Genomic DNA, 24,643 nt, shown 5'->3' with positions numbered 1-24,643 from the left:
GAAACATCGATCAGCTGCCTCCTACACATCTCCCTACTGGGGATGTGTCCACAACCCAGGTACATGCCCTTGACCAGAATCGAACCAGGGACACTCCAGTCCACAGACTGACGCTCTATCCACTGAGCCAAACCGGTTTCGGCTGAAATAAGATTTTATATCTACTTTCATTTTTCGTAAACCTAGCCCTAAGTTTATATTTTTGCCTTGAATTTTAATTGACACTTGTATTTTTGCATTGAAATTTGTAAGACATGTACAAAGTAGGTATCCAGGACATGGAGATGCTGTGCACTTTTCAGTAATATTTAAAGATGTGAGCTACTCAATATTATAATATTTAAAGTTTTACTGGAGCAAATAATGAAAGTCTTTGGGGTAATTTTTTTAAAGGAAAAAGTAAAAACCCAGTTTAATTGGGGAGATGTATATTCTTGCTGCCTCCAACACTGGTTTCCTTTGAAGGAAAACAATTGAATGGTGAACTAAGTCTTTTCTTTCTATCAAATACTATTATAAAATGCATATAAAACACCTCTGAAGAGTTGGAACAGGAATTAATGAGAAAATTATAATATATTGGAGTTTCATTATGCAGTTGGATCAAAGTATAGATTTTAAAACATTCCGTTTATAGCCTCTGTGTTCTAAATATGAAATATATGAAATGTGACATTTTAGGGGATTAAAGGAAAAATAACTCAGAGAAAATTTATTCTTTAGAGAAAGTGACTTCTTTAATAAAATCACTGTTCTATGGGAAAACTGTGAAGTTATAATCAACAATGGAGCATATATATATATATATATATATATATATATATATACTAATAAAAGGGTAATATGCTAGTTAGACTGGAAGACCTTCCAGGAGACCTGGACGTCCTTCCAGACAAAGCGATGGTGGTGGGGCCAAGGCAGAGGTGGTTAGGGGCAACCAGGCCAGGAGGGGAGGGCAGTTGGGGGTGATCAGGCCAGCGGGGGGGGGGGGGGCAGTTGGGGGTGAGCAGGCTGGCAGGGGGGGCAGTTGGGGGCAAGCAGGCCAGCAGGCAGATTGGTTAGGGGCAACCAGGCAGCAGGCAGGTGAGCGGTTAGGAGCCAACAGTCCCGGAATCCGAGAGGGATGTCCTAGATTGGAGAGGGTGCAGGCCAGGCTGAGGGACACCCCCCACCTCGCTGTTCACGAATTTCATGCACTGGGCCACTAGTATATGTGTGTGTGTGTGTGTGTGTGTGTGTGTGTGTATATATATATACATATATATATATATATATATATATATTCGTAAATTCAGGGTGCAGTTATATCAACATCCACAGATAAGCTATGATGACAAGGAAGATGTAGACATTTATGTATAATTATATATATAGTAAAGATTCTTATATATAGGAATAGATATATAGGAATGGATATATATATATACACATATATATATATATATTTGTATCATATATATATATACAAACACATATATAAATGTTTGGATCATTCAGACGTTCTGAAGTTATCTCAAGGCAAAGTATTTTAAAAAGTGACAAACTTCAAAATACATTATGAATATTTGTTTTTCAAAAATACAGATGAGGTTCCTGGTTGGACTATGACAGGTGTGAAGTAAGCAATGAATTACATTTTATCATCTTGATATTCAAAAGCAAAAAGAAAGAGAAATAAAACCACAATCTCCTATTAAAATATAAACATGCTCTGGCTAGTCTGGCTCAGTAGTTAGAGGATTGGCCCAAAGGGCTGCAGGTTTGATTCCCCATCCACTCTATCTGAAAATCAGTGGAAAAAATATACTCGAATGAGGATTTAAAACAAAAAAACAACAAACAATAAACAAATAAAAATTGTTGACAGCTAAAGGAATGTGCATTTTGGAACCAGTGGAGGGAGGATACAGTGACTGCAGAGCACAGCCAGCAAACACTCTTCCTGAACATGTGGGTTATGCCTTAATATTCACACTTCCAAATCCTTTGTCTTTGCATGGATGTGTATGTTGGCAAAGGAGATGCCGGAATTGATTTTGCTCTGAGAAGCAGAGGAAATGAGGATATACCTTGAACTACACAGAATTCTTACTTATAGGAGACTTTCTCTTTCTCTGAGGCATTCTGGACACAGACAGATTGTTCTGTAAAGTACCTTATAGCTGAGTTTCATTATTTGAGGAAAAATAAAGTTTACACTCACAACCCAAATCCTGTATCTTTGAAACACAAAGACAATCCCAGCAGTTGTCCTTCCACATGTGAATCTCTTGCAAAAACAGGTCGTTCAAGAAAGATTTAGTTACTATGGAGATAAAGACAAGAAAAATGAGCAGAGGCAGGGAATCTCCCAGACTACATAACAAACAGAATCGATCTTTAAGTTCAAACTGTTAAAACAAAGTGATTGGGGCCCAGCTGGCATGGCTCCGTGGTTGAGCATCGACCTATGAATCAGGAGGTCATGGTTCAATTCCTGGTGAGGGCACACGCCCAGGTTTCAGGTTTGATCTCCAGGGTGGGGTGTGCAGGAGGCAGCCGATCGGTGATTCTCATTCATTATTGATGTTCCTATCTCTTTCTCCCTCTTCCTTCCTTTCTGAAATAAATAAAATTATATAAAAAAAATAAAACAAAACACAAAGTGACTGGGGACAGTTGAAGATGACAAAGTATTTCAGATACTACAAACAAAAGGAAAGGAGAGGTTATAGTCTTCATAATGAGCAGCTGAATTCAGGTCAAACATTTCTTAAGCAAGACAAATAAGACCCCCTTATGTGCTAAAGCAGGGGTCCTCAAACTACGGCCCGTGGGCCACATGCAAATACAAATATTGTATTTGTTCCCGTTTTATTTTTTTACTTCAAAATAAGATATGTGCAGTGTGCATAGGAATTTGTTCATAGTTTTTTTTTAAACTATAGTCCGGCCCTCCAACGGTCTGAGGGAGAGTGAACTGGCCCCCTGTTTAAAAAGTTTGAGGACCCCTGTGCTAGAGTTTACAGGGAAAATATGATTGGTTGACTATTTTAACATCAACACTCATAAGGCAAAAGTAAGAGATAGGATGAGAATAAAATAAATTAGTGATAAAATACTTTGTCATATTTTCAATTTATGATAACTATGTGGAAAAATAATCATCTAAAGTAGATCAAACTCTTTGATTAAAGAGGAAATTCAAAATAAATTTCTACCTGGAAAATAAAAGATAATTATTATTTACTAGAACTTATGAGATACAGTTAAAACAGTCATTGGAAGATTATTTATGAACCTAAGTATGCTAAATAAATAAATAAAAGAATAAAAGTAAACAAATATTCAGCAGAGCAAATAACAGCAAATATTTTGTTATTTTAAAAACAATAAAATTTTCTGTGCATAAGAAAAGCAAAACAAAGGATCTTATTAGAAATGACAAAAGATAACTGGAAAACAGAAAAGCTGTAGAAATCATCTATATAAAAATTTTTAAAAACAAATGAATAAAATAGTAACAGGATAGTGACACTGTTCCAGTGTAGCAATGCTTTCCAAGTTCTGAAGGAAATAATATTGCTTAGAATTCTATATCCAAAAACTTAAAAGGGCAGAAGAAAAATTTTAACCTGCAAAATGTAAAAATTTTACTTCTAATGCTCCATTTTCCCCAGGAAGCTCCTTTAGGACTCAGTATATACGAGATAAACCAAGAAAAAGAAAGATAGGGGACCCTGGAAAGAGGAGAGTGAACACAGGAGATAGGAAAAGAAAGTTCCCAGGATTTTGGTAAAGAGAATCATAGGATTCCCTGGCTGGTGTGGCTCAGTTGGTTGGGCATTGTCCTGTGCACCAAAAGGTCTCCAGTTCAATTCCCCAGTAGGGGTGTGTGTGGGAGGCAATCAATCAATGCTTCTCTCTTGCCCTCTTTCTCTAAAATTAATAAAAGTATTTTAAAAAAGAGAATCCCGGGCTAAGAACTTACACAAAGCATAGAAGACAACTAGCACATATTGGAACAGGATGTCCATGTTGAGGCTGTCGTTACCAAGGATCCTTTCACTTCTGTCCTGTAGAGTCAACCAGATAGAACTCAAACGAGCCTGGCCAAGATTCATAGCTCTCTTTGGCTTTTCCAAGTGTGGATAAAATTCTGTTTTCCTCTCTGCCCAGCTACCTGGAGTAGCTGACACTGTCTGAGCTTCCGTATAGATAGACGTGTTCAGGTTTGACTGACTCTGAAGAGATGGAGTTTGGCTACAGCAAGCTTACAAGAAAAAAAACAACAGCACAACTCACCACAACAGCACAGCTCCTCCTAATTGGTTCAACTTCAACCCTGTCAGACTCCCCCATATAGGACACCCTTGGCCCTCCATGGATCACGACAGGCTTGTCTCCTGGCATTTTCAGAATGGGTTCTTAAACTCTGCAAGAAAAGCTGAAGCCAGAATATAAACCAGAGACTCTGTTCAGCTCATCGTTTTGTAGGCACCTTCACCCTCAAGATGCTGCCTTTCTCTTACACAGCTAGGCTTGTGCTTGCTATTCAGTTTTCATATTAATCACTTTTTGCACTGGTTAAGAAATGTAATTAGTTGTTGATTGAATAATGGAATAGCTGATTGAGAAATAAAAACATTAGAACATCTTTCAATCTAAAAGCCATCTTTAATGGGCAAAACTATCAGTAGTCCGTTAATGTTGCACACTAACATGACTATGGTTTTATAATATTAGAGGTATGAGCCAACAGAATTATACAAAAGAAAGGAATAAAAAATGTAAGAACTGGCAAAGAGGAGGTAAATTTATTACTAAGGTATGTGATTTAATACTTTAGTTGATTTAACTCGAGCTTCTGAGAGAATCAACCGAATGACAATTATAATCAATTTGATAACTCAGTAATGTGTCTCAGTAGGAAATATAAAGCTTTCATGTTCTGACCTAGAAGTATTCCAAAGCTGTTAAGTGGAAAAAAATCCAAACAAATAAAATACAGGCTATTGTACATAGGGTGCTATCTTTTTTTATAATAATGTATGCTTTTCATGTGTATGTGTGAAATTATTTGTATTTTCTCAAATATGTAAAATAAACACTTGAGCATAAAAGAACCTAATAAAAATAAAACACAGTCACCGTTTCAAGGTACAGAGGGTTTAAATCCCTTAATTCTACAAACAAATACATTAGAATTATAATGTTTAAATTTTCTGAGAGTTTAGTTTAAATTTTCTGAAAGTTTAGTTTGCAAAGTAAGTTTTGAATCAGTTGCTTTAAAAAGGGGGGTAGGATCCTGGCCAGCGTGATTCAGTGGTTTAGCATTGACCCATGAACCAGGAGGTCACTGTTTTATTCCCAGTCAGGGCACATGCCAGGATTGCGGGCTTGATCCCCAGTGGCAGGAGGCAGCTGATCAATGATTCTCTCCCATCATTGGTGTTTCTATCTCTCTCTCCCTCTCCCTTCCTCTCTAAAATCAATAAAAAATATATAAAAAGGGGGGGTAGGAGGGTACATCTATTGATACAGCCAACACATTCGGCATAAATTTTAGAAAACCAGTCAATGATTCAATGGTTTAACAATACATGGTTTTGGCAAAATGGATTCAGCTTGAAATATAAGAGGAACTTATATATCTGCAAAAAAGTAGCTCTTCTCTTTTATAGGTATTAGAGAGACCCTCTTTGTAACTTTAATTTGTAGGTTCAAGACTTCCCACCCATGGTTTCCTTGCTCCTTTCATGTAATCCATGGCCTCATCTGGCAATTCCTATTTCCTCAAAGTCATTTGCATTAGTCCCTTTTCCTGGTTAAAGAACCACTCAAGTTAGACCTCATTAACTTTCCTCTGTACAGCTAAACTCATCTGTTTGCTCTGACTTCACTTTCCATAACAACACATTGCTTGGAATTAAAGATCTCATTCATTCATTCTAGAGAGTCACCTCTGCCTAATCTCCCGTTCATTCTCAGCCCAACTCAACAATTTACTGTTCCATGAATTAAACCTGTATTTTTGCCCCTGATTACACATTAATATCCTCTGCAATGCTCTTCCCTTTTTCCCCCAATTTCTTCCCGAACCAATAGCAAGCACCTTTAAATTAATTTCCACTGTTGCCTACATCTTCAACAAATGCTTTCTAATTCCATCTACCCCTTTTGGGACAAGCTCTCTTCTGCCTTAAACATCTCCCCTCTCAGTACTTTCAAAGATTACAAACTTGGCATCCTTTAGGAGATGCTGAAGGCATGTGTTGAGTTCTGTAGAAGTGGCTAGAGGTGGGAGATAGGAATTACTGAAAGAGAGAACAATACACTATGGAAGCAGATGCCTTGTAAGGGACCTGAGTATGAGGTTTTCTTCTTACTAGTAAGAAATTCTGACATAGCATCTATAATATTTAGACTTAATTCCAAGTGAGTTTGACTTCTGTCCACTAACATACTCTTTATGCCTTTCTTCTTCCCAGGATGTGACAGTCCCTCACAAGCCTGTTTCTCTCCATCCTTTATATCAGACTAGACTCTATCCTCCTGCTAAGTCCCTGCTGCATCCACAGACCCTCTCACATGCTGACTGTCTTACCCCAGGACCCTTCAGTCATTTGTCCTCCTTCTCACTGACTGACGAACAGGAGAATTCCCACACCCTGTTTAGTCACAACGTATATAATAAGGTGAGAAATCCCCACTGAAATGGGAACTATTCTGTGCTGTGAACCTTCTTTGTGCTTAACTCAAAAACTTAAGTGTGGAGGAAACATATATTAAGAATATTTAAATATATTAAGAGTATTAAATATTTATATTAAGGCACATGTCTTTACAAAAAGATAATAATTAACCTTGGGAAATTATTAAATATTTGTTTTTCCTTTCAAAGTCATTTCCTTACTGTATTCCTTGTTGTTTCCTGTTCTAATCTAGGGTGGAAATCCCAAGAAATTTTCTAAAACCTTACAACAGCGGTTCTCAACCTGTGGGTCATGACCCCTTTGGGGGTCGAACCACCCTTTCACAGGGGTCGCCTAAGACCATCGGAAAACACATATATAATTACATATTGTTTTTGTGATTAATCACTATGCTTTAATTATGTTCAATTTGTAACAATGAAAATACATCCTGCATATCAGATATTTACATTAGGATTCATAACAGTAGCAAGATTACAGTTATGAAGTAGCAACGAAAATAATTTTATGGTTGGGGGTCACCACAACATGAGGAACTGTATTAAAGGGTCGCGGCATTAGGAAGGTTGAGAACCACTGCCTTACAATAACCTATTATTAATTTATCTTCTAATCTTAGTTTAATATTCTTAAAAAGCTTCTTTAATTTACAATGCCTTGAGGAGGAAGCACTTACACTTGCACTCAATGGGCAAAGAAATACTTAGAATTTCAGCAGGTATCTGTAAAATGTGTCTGCCTCATACTTTGTGCTGGTGGGATATAAACAATAATGAGGTGTTCAGCTCCTAAAACTATGCACATATATTTGAAAAACAAGCAAAATACTTACAGTTGGCTTTGGAACACAATCATAAAGATTCTATTAGAAGCAAGGGGCCAATACCACACAGGCTTACATATAAGTGCCCTTTGCTCTTTTGTGCATTACTGGAAGGTCATCCTCGCACGTACAAACTCTCAGACCCTGAACATTTTCTGAAAGAATTGACTTGTCAAAATCACCCTGCAATTACATGTTTTTTAAAAAATTCAAAATCTTGTTTAAAAGCATTTATTTAGCAAATTCTCTATAACTTAGGAATATACCTCTATACTTAAAAAGCAGTCAAGGCCATATATTCCAGAATGCAGTGGAACAATATTATTTGGGCCCTGAATTGTTAAAAAAAAAAGTTCATAAGCCCAGTTTAAACACAGAGAATTATCTAAAAAGTAAACACAACTATATGAGGAAAAATGTGCTGTTTATATTTAATAGCATCTATCACAACTGAATGATGAAACCTGAATTAAACATTCTAAATAATCATTTTCCACAAACAAAATATTTTTGGGCAAAGTTCAGAATGACATTTTTATGAGCTTTATTTGTTTACAACTCTTGATGTAGAAAAAAGTATTTCAGAGAAAATATATTATTTTTAATGATTGTATGTTATTTAAAATTCTTTCAGATTTAATGCTTACTAACATCTATGAAATGCATTTAGCTATTAAATAGAGTTGATAATTCTACTAATAACATACCATTTTCTTATAAGTTGCCATCTATGATTGGGTTATAATTATATTTTATATGCATTGATTGCATTAAATAGTTCTTTTAAAAAATATTTTGGTGGTGTTTTCTGGAGCTATTCAGCAAGGATAAAGACAATATTTAATCCATATGTTAGCCTGTGCTTGGTCAGACTGTGAAAAACAATATGAGAAAAATCGTTTGAGGTTGTACAATTATAGTCAGTCTACACAATCTTCATAATAAAATTTGTCTTTCAGAGTCTGAGATTTATTGATATTGAATAAAGAAACATTTATATCTGAAATAATAATAATATAATAAGATAATGTTTCTTGATGGAAGATTAAATTGCTTAGTCTTAGACTTCAATTGTTCCTATTAAATATATATAAACTAGAAGCCCAGTGTGAAATCGCGCAAACCCACCCACCCGTGCACACCTCCCTGCGCTTACAGCCCCGCCCACCTGCACTGGTCTTTGGTCTTTACGGTTAGGGCCACTGGGTTTTTATAATATAGATTACCCAATTTGATATCTATTTTTACCAACCTGTGTTATAAATATTGTCCAAGAGCATACTAAGTTATCAAGACTTATCTTTATTATTTGAAATAACTTCTTGCCTGCCATTATAAAACATAATCTTGCATCTAAATTAACTTTTCTCCAGTACCATAATAGGCCTAACTTTATAGCTTTACCAGCTAGGCTTGTCTCCAAACTCTAATCTTCCCACCATTCCCCCAGGAGAGCCACAATGAATTTGGCTTAACTATTTTTGATGGTCCCTCGTCAACTGGGTCTACAGAAAGTGTTTAACAGATTTTATTCTCCTGTTGAATCTGTAGTGTGCGCTTCTCTCATTTAAATCTTCATCAGGCTCCATGTTTTCTAAATCCTTACTCTAATCCCTACCCTTTTCTCCTACTTTCAAGATAGAGCTCTATCATATGATGTCATACCATTTATGCTCAGGTACTTGCCTTTTCATCTTAGAATAAGCCAGTATATCCTCTCTTTTCTCCAGTCTCATAAAGGGAGGCATTACTCTTTAATCTTTAGCCCAGTGAATGAGAGCATGATGTCTGTATGTCTGCATTCATTTATTGACCTCACTCCCACCAGATGGTGAAATTGGGTAAGTTATTTAACCTCCCTGTACCTCTATTTATTGATCAATAAAATGAGGATGATAATAGTATCTATCTTATTAGACTATTAGGAGGTTAAAGTGTATTAATATGTGCAAATCACGGAGAACAGTGTCTGGGACAGAACAAGAACCATATGAGTTAGGTCTTGTTATGAATAAGCCTTCCCAGTGTCATCCCTATCATTTTCTTAAATCTCCATTTGGTCTTTTTCCATTGGAACCCTCTTCTTTGTGTGCAGAAACCTTAAAAAAGAAAACAAAATGAAACACTTCCCCATCATTTTCCTTGATGATGCTGCAAACCTAGTAATTTCAAGATTTCTTTCTCTCAGTGTGATCAATGGCCATTATCTCCATTCCCCTCCATATACTCTTGAACCCATTCTTGAAAACATTCTTTCTTTCACCTCAACCACTTTCCTAAAATTGCTCTCTCAAGCATAAATTGCTTGTCACCAAACTCAGCTGAATTGCTTCAGTCCTCTATCTAACTTTTATCCCATGTAGCAATTGACACAGTGGATCATAAACTCTTGAATTTTTCTTCTTGCTCTTCTCCTGGGATAATAGGTATATTTCTACCCCCAGACTGCTCCTTCTTTGTTTTCTTTGTGGAAACTTTTCCTCCCCCACCTCTTCTCTCTCATTGCATCCCTTCAGTCACCCACTCACAGGCTACCATGATTAATCTTAGTACTGATATTTCTCAAATATACATTTCCAATTCTGCTTCTCCTCTAATATCCTACTTTATAACTTCAACTGCTTGCTTGTCATTTCTTCTGGGATGTCACATTGTCACCTCAAACTCACTGTTTATTTTGCCTCAAACTAGTTCTGCTCTAGTTTCCCTACTACTGTTATTGGCACCACAATTTTCACTCTCCAACTTCAAAACTTGATTCATCTATTATGCTTTTTATGCTTTTTCCCCATAGCAAGTCATTCACCAAGTTCAATGGATTCTTTTGTTAAGCCTGTCATGTTGTATTCTCTCACTATTCTTTATTAGCATTCTACTTTACTTAAACCGATCTACTTATTTCCCTCCAGGTACGCTTTAGGGATTTGTTACTGTTCAACCTACTCTTGCATTCTCCACATGTAAAATACCTTCCTGCTTTTTCTCCTTATTTATGCAAACCATTCATTCTTGTACTTTATTACCTAATCAAATTATCCTTCTTCCCCTGTGGTTTGCTCATGTGTCAACATTCAGAGTAGTATTTTTCTCCTTTCAATTTCTATAATCCTTCCCTGTGCCAAGGTATCCATGCATATTATAGATTATCTCATATTTATCTGTTGTGATTATCTTAGTGTCTATCTAGGATGTAACATACTGATGTGGTATTTTTCACTTTATAGATATAGCAGTAAATATGTGTTAAATCCTAAAATGACCCACTTTCTTCAGTAAGAACACAAGATGCTTCAATATTTAGGATTATTTCTATTTTAAGCAGAAACTAAACCTGAATCAACTTATGGGGTTCTCAGTGCATTTCAATCCATTGAGAATCTCCCCCTTTGAGGGCTGTATCCAATTTCCAACAAGCTTATGGAGTGCCTTGGCATGGGAGCATAGATGGGGTGGGAATGTGAAGGCAGGAGGATCTGATCTTTTTATGCTATTTGTGAACTTTTGTATCCACTGGGGTGTCCTTAGTCCTGTCTGGTGTGATAATCTATACTAATAATAGAGGGTTGTGCAAATTGTCCGGGACACCGTCACAGTAACAGTAACGACTGAACAGCAGGCTGCATGGGGCAACCAGGCTGTCAGGGGGGGAAGTTAGGGGCAACCAGGCCAACAGGGGGGCAGTTAGGAGCAACCAGGCCAGCAGGCAGATGCAGTTAGGGGTGATCAGGCTGGCAGGGGGGTGGGGGGCATGGGGCTATCAGGCAGGCAGGCAGGTGACAGTCCGATTGCCGATTTAGGCCCAATCCCCAGGATCAGGCATCCCCCAAGGGGTCCCGGATTAGAGAGGATGCAGGCTGGGATGAGGGGACTCCTCCCCCACCCCCTATGCACGAATTTTGTGCACAGGGCCTCTAGTCATATAATAATACATTGCTACATTCTTCTTTCTTCAGATGCAGGGCATGCCTTCATTGACTCTATGTTAGCTATTTCTGAGCCCCTATACCATGCATGAAAAAGCATTTCTATCTGCATACTGAGATCAAGTAAACTTTGTGAGGCTATCTTAGAACCATCAGTTTGGATACGCTGTATATCCTTCTCTACTCTCCATTGCCTCTTTCCTTTCCTGTAGGAAACTCCACAAGAGTTCATTTGTGAATTTGCCTACTTGCTAAAATTTATTTGTGATCCTCAAATCAATATTTGCTGCATTTTTGTGGTCATTTGTGGACATATTCCCTGTTGAGGTTGAACAAGGTGATGCCCTGCTTTCTTGTTTCAGCTTTCATGCTGTAAACAATTATCCTTTTCATAGTCTATTTAGCACTATGTGTTTTGATGTTTGTGCTTGTTGGTGTTTTGCTGTTTAAAATGGTGACAAAGCAGAGTGCTAAAGTGCTGTCTAGAGTTTTCTAAGTGCAAGAAAGCTGTGATGTGACTAAGAGAGAAAATACACATCTCTGGTAAGCTTCCTTTAGGCATGAGTTAGATGGCTGTTGGCTGTGAGTTCAGTGTTAATAAATCAAAACTCAAGGTGTCTTTGAAAAGAAACACATATAAAACAAGGTTATGTTTGATCATTTGATGAAAATATTATTAGACTTGTAGGAACACAATCCTGTATTTCCCCTTGGAGCAATGGTTCAATATTTTCTAATTCTGTGTTTGCAATGACTTTAGAGAACATAACTACTGGAGGATAATGAGAGTCCATTGTATCTTAGTGTGGGTTTCCGAAGAGGAGGAGTCATATATTGGTAGTTAATTTGGAAGGTAGTTCCAGGAAATTCCAATTAGGGGAGTGGGAAACTGAGAAGACATCTAATAAAAGGTGTGTCATCAAGCAGGTGACTACTATACATAACCTGAACTTGAGTTTACTGGGGCACTCTTGGAGACAGTGTAGAACACACAGCCCAGATTTAGGTGATCTGAGGTGGGGGAAGGGTAATCCTGCCAGTTATCAGTTGAGGGCTGTTCCTAAGGGAGGGGGGTATTAATCCCTAGAAAGAGTCCACAGGCAAAGAGAAGCAGGGACAGAGGCTAAATTTGAAGTCGAGGATCCTGCAAATCAAAACTTTGTCTATCAAAACTCAAGATAACTTCCTGTATTTTTTATGTATTATGCAATGGGCTACATATAATTACTGAAACATTAGCATGGAAAGGAAATGTGTGTCTAGGTATGTGGGATTACTATTTTAAAGTCATGTCTCACCCATAGTCATTTTGCCAATTTCCCCTCCATTTTGCAATGCATTTAAAATTTTTTAATTTTAAAGCTCATAAAGTACCATGCACAACACATTTGTTTATGTCTAGATAAAAGCCTAGCTTCGAGGAATCCACCCTCTACTTCTGAGAACTCAGTTCATTTAAAAAGATTTCTCTTCCTAGGCAGCACTAATACATTGCCTTGAGAGGCTTAACTACTTTCTTGCCCTCAGGTGAGAAACCTAACATACATAGAATGGACAGAAGTATAAAGTTTATTGCTTTCTCTAACTGTTATTCTTTTCTGTGTCCTCTGACTCATTTCTCCTATCTTCTGTCATATCTAAGCTACCCCTGTCTTTTTAAGTCAACCTCAAATTCTAATTTTTCTGGCCTACTTTCACATCCCAAATTAAGTACTCAGTTTTGTTTACTTTTTTTTCTCTTTTCTTATCCCAACTGTTATTGAGCATATTTTCTTTCTTTTATTGAGAACAACTACAGGCCATGTAGACAGGAAGTTATCTCCTATCCTTGTCTCCCCTGCGTCTCTCTAAATTTGCACCAACAAAGACAACACATGGTCAGTCCCTGAATAGAACTGGAAGGAGTGAGCACTAAGCCCTCACAATCTAGATGACTTTTCTGATCTGTTGGCAAGAGAAAGGCTGGGATTTCATACTCATGAAGGCTCTATTTACAGGGAAAGCTTGAGAGGTTTTATAGGAAAGAATAGACTCTTTATAGATAGAGCGACAGCTTTGAAACCCCAGGAGAAAATACACAGTTATTCTGAGAACATCTCTCTGTTTTCAAAAATTATAGTATTCGGGGCCTAGTTGGTGACTGTGCAGTCATTTTACTTCACTTCTTTCACTATAGCTTTCACTTCAGAGCATGAGAGGGTATTCATCTTCTACCCCTATTCTTCCTGCCCAGCATCCCTCCCAGCCCTGACCACTCCTTCCCGCACGCCCACTTCTTGCTGCCTCAGGCTGCTGTCATTATGGCTAGAGGTCAGGGCAACACTTAAAGGTCTCTCACAGAGAGAGGAAAATGTATTTTCCTATGGAGGACCACCATGTGTCCTGATATGGCTGAGCCAGTTTTAAAACGTATATCAAAATATGTGTTTTCTTATTTTTAAAATTTGATTTTTAATAATAGTTAATAATAGTGTGCAGAAGGCAGCCAGTCAGTGATTCTCTCTCATAATTGATGTTTCTATCACTCTATTCCTCTTCCTTCCTCTCTGAAATCAATAAAAATATATTTTAAAAAATAATAGTTTTTATGAAAAGATATATTTTACTAGTATAGGTCTACCAATGTAACAAACCATTTCAATCAATTTATCAATATTTTTATAACTATATGATTTCAGTTATTTTTAGTGGCCCTTCTCATGTAGAAATATACTGGTTTGATAAGTAAGTATACCTATACTTATTCTACCTACAGTAAAATGCAATTAAAAGTTCATCTGCAGACTCTATCTATAATAAGGTATCACTTGCTAAATTAATTTTGTTGAATAAATGAAATTTTTAATTCTATATTTGGAAAAGTAATTCAAACTCTTGCTTTAGCTTCTTTACATGTAAACCTGCAAGATAGCAATAAAAATAGAGTGTCATAGGATTGACTGTAACCAGCATTGAGCGGCATGTGCAGGTAAAACTTTCATGCTCTGACTTAAGTACCCAGTTTCACATAGTTTTCAGCATGCCAGCTATTGTTTGTAGAATTTTGGTGCTGGAATGAAGGAACAATCCATCAACCTGACTAGAAGGACATTACTTTCATCTAAAATGCCTTTTTATTCCTTTAAAGCTTCCAATTTCTTCACATGTGTATTCCCTTTCATTCTCATTACTTACTCTGCTTTGTTCCGCATTGTTAACTATACCAATGTATTTTTTGTTTGTATATTTTCTTTCAAACTTGTGCTATTTTGTGTGCCTATAATTAAATTTACATAAATGCTGTGTGTCACACACTTCACTCTTTTTTTGTGGGTTTCTTTTCCCTCATCTATAATAGTTTATTATGGTTTGGTTCCAAAACTCTTAATCTAGAATCTAAATTGGGCTGATTACATTGAAATTATGTAAAGAGCTTTAGAAAAATGTCTGTTTCTAAGATTCATTTAAAACTTCTAAACTCAGGACTTCCACTGAACTGGGTGATCTCAAAGTTTTTACCTCATAAAAAATCCTATGCTTCTCTATGATAGCACACTTTTCCACTTTTGTTTTCTGAATTCTCTAATGATTCAGCATGAGAAATGAACTGTAATATAACAAATAACCTCATAAAGGAAAACTGTTTATACTGACATAATTATAAGTGCTTGATTATAATTGTGTTTGTCACCCCCCCCCCCCATAAGATGCCCTAATAACTAAAAGGAAGTACAATTGTGAAATAATATACATATTAACTTAGATCACACAATTTTTTTTTTAGAGTAAGGTTATAAAATGTTAGGTTGAGTTCTTAATCAATATTGTCCCCATGTGCTTGTAACATTTACAGTTGGGCTGAGTTGGTTTTTTTAAAAAAATATTTTAATTGATTTCAGAGAGGAAGGGAAAGGGAGAGAGAGAAACATCAGTGATGAGAGAGAATCATTGATTGACTGCCTCCTGCATGACCTTTATTGGGGCCCAAGCCTGCAGCCCGGGAATGTGCCCTTGACTGGAATCAAACCTGGGACCCTTTAGTCCGCAGGCCGACGCTCTGTCCACTGAGCCAAACCAGCTAGGGCTGGGCTGAGTTTTATACATCCAGTATCTATGGACTTCCTGAATCCGCAGGTACATACTATTTTTCCAGTGCACTAAGTCATTAAAAAAAATGCCACAGCTGCTAACATGTACTTTCTTATGATTTACTTTTTAAGAGATTAAAGTGCCTTTTTTCATCAAAAGAGATGTTAAAATATAACAATCCTTTATGTCAGAATTATGTTATTGCTAAAAAAGAGAAATCATTTTACCTGAAATGTATTTCATCTTTGTGATATGCTAACAGAATATTTACTGATGAGTTTTCATTAATCTCTTTTGCAAGCAGCTGCTCTTGAGATTATATATTAACAATAAAGAGAAAATATAACTTGTCTGTGATTAAAAAAAAAAGTGAGCGAAGAGTGAGCAAAATGGAGGTATTTCCACTCCAATTCTATCCATTATTTATCTTTTCTATGTAAAGGATCACTTCACTTATAATAAACCACGGGTGGGGCTTCTGTTGGAATAGCGAGGGAACCTACTGAGCAAAATGTATTATGAATGAGAAAAACACGGTTTAAGAATATGAGAGAAAAACAATGGTAATAGACAGTCAACTCTTTTTGGGAGTTGGGCCCTATTGTCCCTTATTTTCACATCATAGGGTGTTAGGGGGTTGGCACACTGGCTGTGGAACTGCTGCTGAGGTTTCATGGTAGGGTGGCACTGTGTGAATGAGACGGGGAGAGAAGAAAGGAAAGAACTTTCTCTATGCAGGATGGGTGAGAGAGCCGGGTCTCTTCCTAAACTGGCTTTAGCCTGCTTCCTATATCATGAACACCCTTCCTGTAAACTTATTGAATATTTCACCCTATAAGTGGTGACTTTTCTCATTCACATTCCTTTTCTCCATTTTTTTTCATTTTTATCATTTTTAATTTTAAATTATAGTTGACATACATTATTATGTTAGTTTCAGGTACATACCCCAATGATTAGATATTACATAACTAAGTGATCATTCCAATAAATCGCGCACCCATCTGACACCTTACATAGTTATTATAATATTACTAACTATACTCCCTGTTTTGTACTCTACATCCCCAGGACAATTTTATAACAACTAATTTGTACTTCTTATCCCTTCAACTTTTCCTCCCATCTCCCCAACACCCTTCCCCTCGTCTCCATTTTTCTCCTACTTATTTATTTTTAAATTTAATCTATTTGTAGAGTTTATGTTTTTACCGTTATTGAGAATATTTTAATTGTTATTATCATTACATAGTTAGAGAATGACTCTGTGAAGCTAGAGGAATCCAATAAATGAATTAAAATAGTCATAGTATATGCATATTTCCAACATGGGTTAAATTTTTTAGTCACTCCTCTGAAAGGATTTTTTTTTAAGGCTTCTTCTGATATTTTAACAGAGATCAAAAGAATTTAAGGTAGATTATGATGTAGCTGGAAAATCTGAAATAGTTCTAACTCTCACCTACTGTTCAAAGGCTGAGGGCACTTTGAAATAAATTTTGTTTTTTTAATTAAATCTATATATATTTCTATCTAAATATGTGAAGAATATTTTACAAATATATTTGAAGAATAAAGAAAACAACACCCCTTTGAGATAAGCAGGTTATAATTTTTCATTTCATAAAATGAGAAAATAAATATTAAGTGATTTGGTTCAAGGTTATAAAAACCTTGTCTAATTCCCTATCAATAACAAAGAACATAGACTTTGCAACATTTTATTTCAACATTAAGTATAGGAACCCTAGAGTCAGGAAATTGACATAACACTATCATTTATTCATTTCATAAAGATTTATTGAGTATCCATTATTTACAAAGCACCGTGTCTGTGCTGAGCATGCCCTAGAAAGCAAGGACATTAAAACATAAGGGGCCTTTGCTAGGGATTTATTCTGTATTTGGGAAAAATGGAAATTAAACAAATAAGCAAAAATTCATCACTTAATTGTGACAATTGCCATGTGGAAGACGATCAGGTAGTGATGAGTGCCTATAACAGGCATCCTGATCTAGTCTGATGAATCAGGAAAGACTTCATGAAGAACTGAAAAGAAGCAAAGGTCGGGGACAGGCTAAGCATTTCAGTTAGAAGGAACAGCATTGGGGCAGGTTTCCAGGCGGGCAAGACAAGGAACAGAGCAGGCTTGAGGAAACGCAAGGAGGCCGGTGTATTGGAGAAGCAAGTGAAATCAGGAAGTACAGTTTTAAGTAAGACTGCCAGACAACGTCTGTGTCTCTGGGCATAATGGATTATTGTCATTTGTGAGAAGCACGGGCTGAAGTGAGGAGGTCACTGGATTTTGTCAGGAAGAAATTAATATTTAGAAAATATTATGCACATGGGTCATGAAGTTTCAATTGCACTGTATGTGCGCGCCTGCAAGTGGTATTTTGCGGAAGAGCCACACAAGGGGCCAAAGAGCCGCATGTGGCTCGCGAGCCGCAGTTTGCCGACCACTGATCTGGTCAAACAGCAGCACCAGCTCCCTGAGGTCTGGAGATGAGATCTGCAGGTGAGGAACCTGAACACTAAAGATACAAAGTGACCCCGCCCCCCGCCCCCAGGGCATTGTGTGAGGTGTAGGCAGAGCCTGGGTTTCTCAAAGACCAAAATGCTTTTCACATTTCACCCCAGGCTCCAACCTTCTTTTGACTGCCACAGTCGCAAAAGCTAAGAGAACCACTCTCCATCTAATACTTGGAAAAATTGACTGAGGCAGCCCCACTTATTGAAAAAAGCCATCTGGAAGTTTGGAGGGGATACCTTCTTTTATCCTCCTCATTAATAATGTCTGTTGGTTTCTTGTCTACATAATTAGAAATCTTTCTGTGTGAATAAGCCAAGGTAATTTGTTTTCTATTTTCACAGAGATAAACTGCCTTGCTCTCAATTCTAAAACTTTCTGGCAACTTTTGGAGTTAATGGGAAATGGATAACTATTATGATGCGATAGAATAGAAAGCCTTCGAGGTGGGTGGAATAGGAGAAAAAGCTTTATACATTCAAAATTGCTTTTTTAACATTTAGTGATTTTTCAGAAAACAAGAACAGGGCACTATTTGCCTATGCCAAATTGTTTTTAAATTGGATGAATTTGTATAATATGTTCATAAAGAACATTCTGTTCAAAATGGATAAATGCAAATTAATTGGACTTTTAACATTAAAAAATGAATGCCAGTTTGCAGGTATATTAAGAGAAACAGTTCTGAGAAATGAAGTGTCAATCATATTAAGTTCTCCGATACAGGGAAATAGAACACTTTAACCCAATAGATGCTTTGATGGGCTGGCATTTGAAACCAGGCATGTTTCAGGTTCTCTAATTGCCAGCCATCATTTCCCAAATGTGCTAATTTAATCACAAACAGTTGACTTAAATTTCTTCCAGGAAACTGGGAGCAATCAATTGCTTATGTATCTGTCCTTCATTTGTTGTCATCTAGCTGAAATTTTTCATCGTAACACCTTCAATAAAATTATTTTTAAAATTCAGCATTTGCTGATTGTAAAGAGATGTGTGGTAGGGAGCAGGCTGGATGATATTTTTAGGGGGGAAAAGTATACTGGGAGAAAGATGAGTTTTAAAGCTCTTGTAAAATAACATGCTGGTTCCTTACAATTTATTGACCGTGGTTGTGTTTTACAGGCATAGAGAAAATAAATTGCTATCCGTTTGGCCCCCTGTGCAGATGGAGGCATTCAGGAAAAATGAGCTCCTTGTGTTTTACAGCACTCGGGTGCCCCTGCCCCTTCCCCACTGCATGGTATCTTAGGTCAGTTCCCTTAGGGACAGGGCCTGAGGCAGGGGTTCAGGCTTTTCTGATTTATGGAGGGTGTGCTCTGTAAAAGAGAGAGGAGTCCTAATTGGGAAGGTCAAAGACTCCTAATTCACAGGGAGAGGGGTCTGGAGTATAAATTGCAAAGTTATCCTCCATTGGGACAAAGGGGCTGACCTTTGATTGCCCTTAGCAGCAAGTCTTGGCAATGGGTCACCTTGTGGGGAGAGGGTCAAATAACGCAGCTTCAGGACTTCATCTCAGCTGAGGGCCTGGTCTGTGGAAGGAAGCAGTTGTGGACCCTGAAATATAGTGGAAACCCTGATGGCAGCATTTTTCTTTGCAAATTGAGTCTATATACATCTATACACATACATACATATGTATGTATGTATGTGTATGTATGTATATAGTTACCTTTGAGCACAGTTCCTTGTCTAATCTTTTATTACTATTGCTTTTTAAAAATTATATATTTTTATTGATTTCACTGAGGATTGCGCCCGCAACTCGGGCATATGTCCTGACCACCACCTCTTGGTTCATAGGTCAATGCTCAACCACTGAGCCAAGTCCGCCAGGCACTATCGTTTTTTTTTTAAGTTTTTTATATGAAGTTGACTCACATAATGCACATGAAATTGCCATTGTCCAACAGTTCTTAACCTACAAAATCATCAGTTTTATCAGTTTCAAATCCTTCAAACTAATTGTTTATTTTTGGCATGTTATGGTTATAATTTATTTCTTACCCATGGTCTTTTATGAATTTTTTTAAATGGAAACAACACTTAGAGTATTTTATTACCTTACCTTTGTATATTTCTTGCTGCATTCTACTGTTTGTTTGTTTTTTAAATATGTTTTATTGACTTTTTACAGAGAGGAAGGAAGAGGGATAGAGAGTTAGAAACATCAATAAGAGAAACATTGATCAGCTGCCTCCTGCACACCCCCTACTAGGGATGTTCCCACAACCAAGATACATGCCCTTGACCGGAATCAAATCTGGGACCTTTCAGTCCGCAGGCCGACGCTCTATCCACTGAGCCAAACCAGTTAGGGCTCTACTGTATTTTTTTCTCTTACTTGAGTCTTTGATCCAAGAAACTTTTATTTATTATTACTATTATTTTAAATATTTTTATTGATTTCAGAGAGGAAGGGAGAGGGGGAGAGAGATAGAAACATCAAAGATAAGAAAGACTTATTGATTGGCTGCCTCCTGCATGCTACCCAGGCATGTGCCCTGAATGGGAATTGAACCCAGGACCTCTTGGTCTATGGGACGACACTCAATCCACTGAGCCACCACAGCCGGGCTGATTCAAGAAACTTTTAAAGTTAGGCCTTTATTTGGCAAATATTCTGAGGCCTTTTATGCCTGGGAATATATTTTATGGCTTTCACATTTGAATGACATTTTAAAAGTTTATCAATTCCTAGGAGATAAAAATCTTAGACAAATTTGGTAGTCTTATAAACATTTTTATCCTAATTTTCAAAATATTCACTCTTTGTAATGGTTGAAACCTACTAACATACATAATCAAACATAATTATTCTGTGGGCTTCTTAGCAATCAGTAAATACTCTGTTTTATGGTTTGAAGTTTGAATAAAGAAGTACCATGGCTGTTAGGATGTGTTTCTAGTAGGAACATGGAAGGGAGTTAAAAAGATATAGATTCTCCAGAGGGTACATCTTAGATTATAATAAGACTCAGCAAAGCAAGGCCGTCAGAATCCCTCAGGAATGGCTGCAATCTAAGGCCAAGTGCAGTGGCTGGCAGGACTATATAGTTGCGGCCAGAATAGGGAGTGGGGACAGGAAACAGTGAGTGTGCTGACAGTTTAAAGATGTATAACCCACATGTTGTGAGTTTGGAAGTGCCTACATCATTCCTCAAATGTAGTTTGAAACAATGCATAGGGAGGTGGGTGATAAAGGAAGAGGGTCCACTTCCAGGGAGGCAGGGACTATACTGGAGTCAGCCGTCCAATTACCTGTAGACATACAGTCCTCACCTCATCTGCCTGCCAACCACTCATGCATCCTCTTCCTCTTCTACGCCCCTTCCCCAACCATTCTCCAAGATGCTGGGAGTATAGTGTTAGGAGAAAGCAAAGTTCTGGTAGAGACTCTCTGGACACGGGGGCATTGATTAACCCTATATCACAATCATGCCTGTCCCTCCTCTTAAGACACAATCTTCCAAGTTGTTGTGACACATCTGTTCACATTTGTTGACACATTCCTGAGTTCTGGGATAGGTTTCTGGCAACTTGGGGTAACTGCTTATAAATTAGGAACAGTTTGGATGGGACTAAAGCAGGCTAGGAATTGAAAAATATTTATGAGGTTTGAGAGTCTTGATACAGAGCTGTTTATTTTCTGTTGTATGTCATACTGGAATGAAATGAATAGTGTCCCTGATAGTCTATAGGAGAGAAAGAATGGAGAGAAAACAATTCCACCAGCATTGTCTTTTGTGACAAAAGTGACATTTGGTTTATGATTGTACTCGAGTTTGTATGATATTGAAAATTTGAAAATGATGTTTTGCCTGTAGTACTAAGCAACTAATTGTGTCCTTAAAGAATAGAAGAAAGAACAAACAATAAATATGCTTCCTTGTCAATTCTAATCTCAGCTTCTGGAATTTATTTTGAGGTCTAAAATGGTGTGGGAATATAGATTCTGCTACATTTTCATTACAGCCTGGGAGTCGTGTGCTGAAAAAAAGTGAATGGCATAGTTAATCCCCTTGGGGAAGTGGATTTCTTGTTGAGAAAGAAATAACTCTAGATGAAAAATGTGTGTAAACATAGGGATGTGGTGTTTGTTTTTAAAACAGGCTGAACACATTGTAAATGGCAAAAAAAGGAATTCTATTATGCTGTCCTTTAGACAGTGGTCTTTGGAGGAGGTGATTTTAACATGCCCCACGTCTGTGCCTCCTGCAAGAAAGAGGAAAGGCCAAGAATAAAATAGTATAATTTGAGAATCTTAAGCCTTATCTCAAAAGACTTTTTACAAAGGTCAGAGGAGCAAATTCTTGTTTTTTTTTTACTGGCATTAGACTGGTGTTAGACTTATTGGGACTCATACTTCAATGTAATAATATTACCAATCAGCAGTTAACAGCGAGTTTTCTGTGGGTTTATAAAGTGATTAACATGTACCAAATTCCAACTGAGTATATGATAATACTCAGGGAATACACAAAAGAATGTTGTGAAATTTAATAGTGTTTATAAAAGTTCACACAAGGAGCAAGTGTGACCGCTAAGAACTGATAGTAAGGATCCCAGGTAAGATTCTATGTAGAGTTCATTGTTAGCATTGCTGTAGGCATCGCTTGTACCCTCAGCCATGGCTCAATGCAGGAGACTCCAAAAAGGAAAACTTTTTTTTTTCTAAACAGCATTATTTATTAGTCAAACAATTCTTGCTTAAGCATCACAGATTCATTGACCTATCTAAGTGGACAAGGACCTGGAACTCATCGAGTTAGGGCACAGATTTGAACACTGAGGAAACTGAGGCCCAGAGACAAAGTGATTTTCCCCATATCATCTAGAGAGTTAGTGGCATCAAGGAAGTCATAAACCTTTGAGCATCACCAAAAATAGATGCTGTACCTCTACTTTTAAAAATAAATACTTAAGCTATTGGTGTTCTGTAATTTTAAAAAAATATTCGGGCTAATGCAGATAAAATCTTTAAGAGATATAGATAGAAGTAGCATATTTGTGACTGTCATTAAAAGCAGCTTTTTGTCATAACCCATACCAGAACTCTCCTCATGAAGGAAAAGCTCAAGAACACTGCCCACATTTTGTTCCAAGGCATAGCCTCTTTAGTGATGACATCAATCAATTAGTGTTTGGTGCACAAATGCTAAGATATTATGGGCCCTAACCTCCAGCCGCTTCCAGTCTTTTTTGTTAATGAGACAAACTCATATTTAACAGCCTTCATTCATTTAATTTCCAAGGCTTACTCCTTTGCTTCCTAAGTGGAGTTGATGTATCAGATGGTTCCCCAGTCTCAGTTTCTGACATTCTCACACTCATTTTGCCCATTCACTCTGAACGTTCTCCCTGTCTTCCACTCAGCCTGACATTTCTTTTCAGTTACTAGCCCCGCATTGCATTCCTCAGTCCCCTGCATTGCTATTAGGAGATCTATCCTTTACCCTTCAGCCTCTTGGGAAGAGAGTCCTTCATCTTTCTAGACTAGGTCAGATTTATCTGTTATGAACATAGTACATTCTGAAGTTTTGCTTCAGAACTCATTATTCTGTTGTTGTTTTTCCAGATATTCCTCATTAATTTTATAATTAATAGTTGTCTCTCTCACTATACTGCTCTACAAGGGCAGGTACAGTGTGTTTGTTCATGGACATCTAGCAAAGTGTCTGAGACATTTGCAGGTACTTAATAAAAAATATCTTTGCCCTAACTGGTTTTGCTCAGTGGATAGAGCATCGGCCTGTGGACTGAAGGGTCCCAGGTTCGATTCCGGTCAAGGGCATGTACCTTGGTTGTGGGCACATCCCCAGAAGGGGTTGTGCAGGAGGCAGCTGATCGATGTTTCTCTCTCATCGATGTTTCTAATTCTCTATCCCTCTTCCTTCCTCTCTGTAAAAATCAATAAAATATATTTAAAAAAATATATATCTTTGATGAATTAATTAATTATACAACTGCAGTCCCATGTAATTGATTGGAACGTTTTGAATATAGTTCATTTCAGTTGTGAATAGATGAATATTTGAAAAGCATCAATTGTATCAGTTAATACAAAAGTGGTGGTTATGACCTCACTGCTCGACCTATGGTAGCATTAACATCGGTTGGGAGCCAATTAGAAATGCAGATTCTTAGACCACTCTCCAGACCTACTGTGTCAAATCAGACATTTATGGGACTCCTTGGTGCTTCGTATGCACTAGTATATGTTGTAAATCAGGGTTTTAAAAAAATTTAATGTTTTGTTAGACTAGATCCCCTAAATAAGTGAAGTAAGCCAGATGTATATGTATAAGCATGATAGGTGCCTCTCATACTTGGCCTCCTCCTAGTAGGCATGGTGGGGCTGTGTTGACATAGAAAGCATTAACTTCATCTAAAAGGGACAGGCTGCCCGGCCTGCATGATTCAGTGGTTGAGTGCTGAGCTATGAACCAGGAGTTCACGGTTCGATTCCCAGTCAGGACACATGCCGCAGTTGTGGGCTTAATCCCCAGCGTGGGGCATGTAAGAGGCAACCAATCAATGATTCTCTCATTATTGATGTTTCTAGCTCTCTCTCCCTCTTCCTTCCTCTATGAAAAATATTTT

General features: G+C 37.4%; 1 protein-coding gene across 10 annotated transcripts in view; it reads left to right on the top strand.

The window, feature by feature from the left end:
• Positions 1-24,643, top strand: part of MLIP (muscular LMNA interacting protein) — a 239,603-nt gene that overhangs the window by 200,880 nt on the left and 14,080 nt on the right. For 7 of the 10 annotated variants that reach the window (XM_070418380.1, XM_070418386.1, XM_070418378.1 and 4 more), the window contains one exon: positions 6,471-6,677. The exons of the other annotated variants lie outside the window; for them this stretch is intronic. In XM_070418380.1, the coding sequence (XP_070274481.1) occupies positions 6,471-6,677 (207 nt within the window). The remainder of the gene's footprint in view (positions 1-6,470; positions 6,678-24,643) is intronic. 10 annotated transcript variants of the gene reach the window in all.

This window comes from Myotis yumanensis, unplaced genomic scaffold (assembly GCF_028538775.1).
Source record: "Myotis yumanensis isolate MYYU_CA2020_CCGP unplaced genomic scaffold, mMyoYum1.0.hap1 SCAF_6, whole genome shotgun sequence".
Lineage (NCBI taxonomy): Eukaryota > Metazoa > Chordata > Mammalia > Chiroptera > Vespertilionidae > Myotis > Myotis yumanensis.
This window is presented reverse-complemented; position numbering and strand designations above follow the sequence as displayed.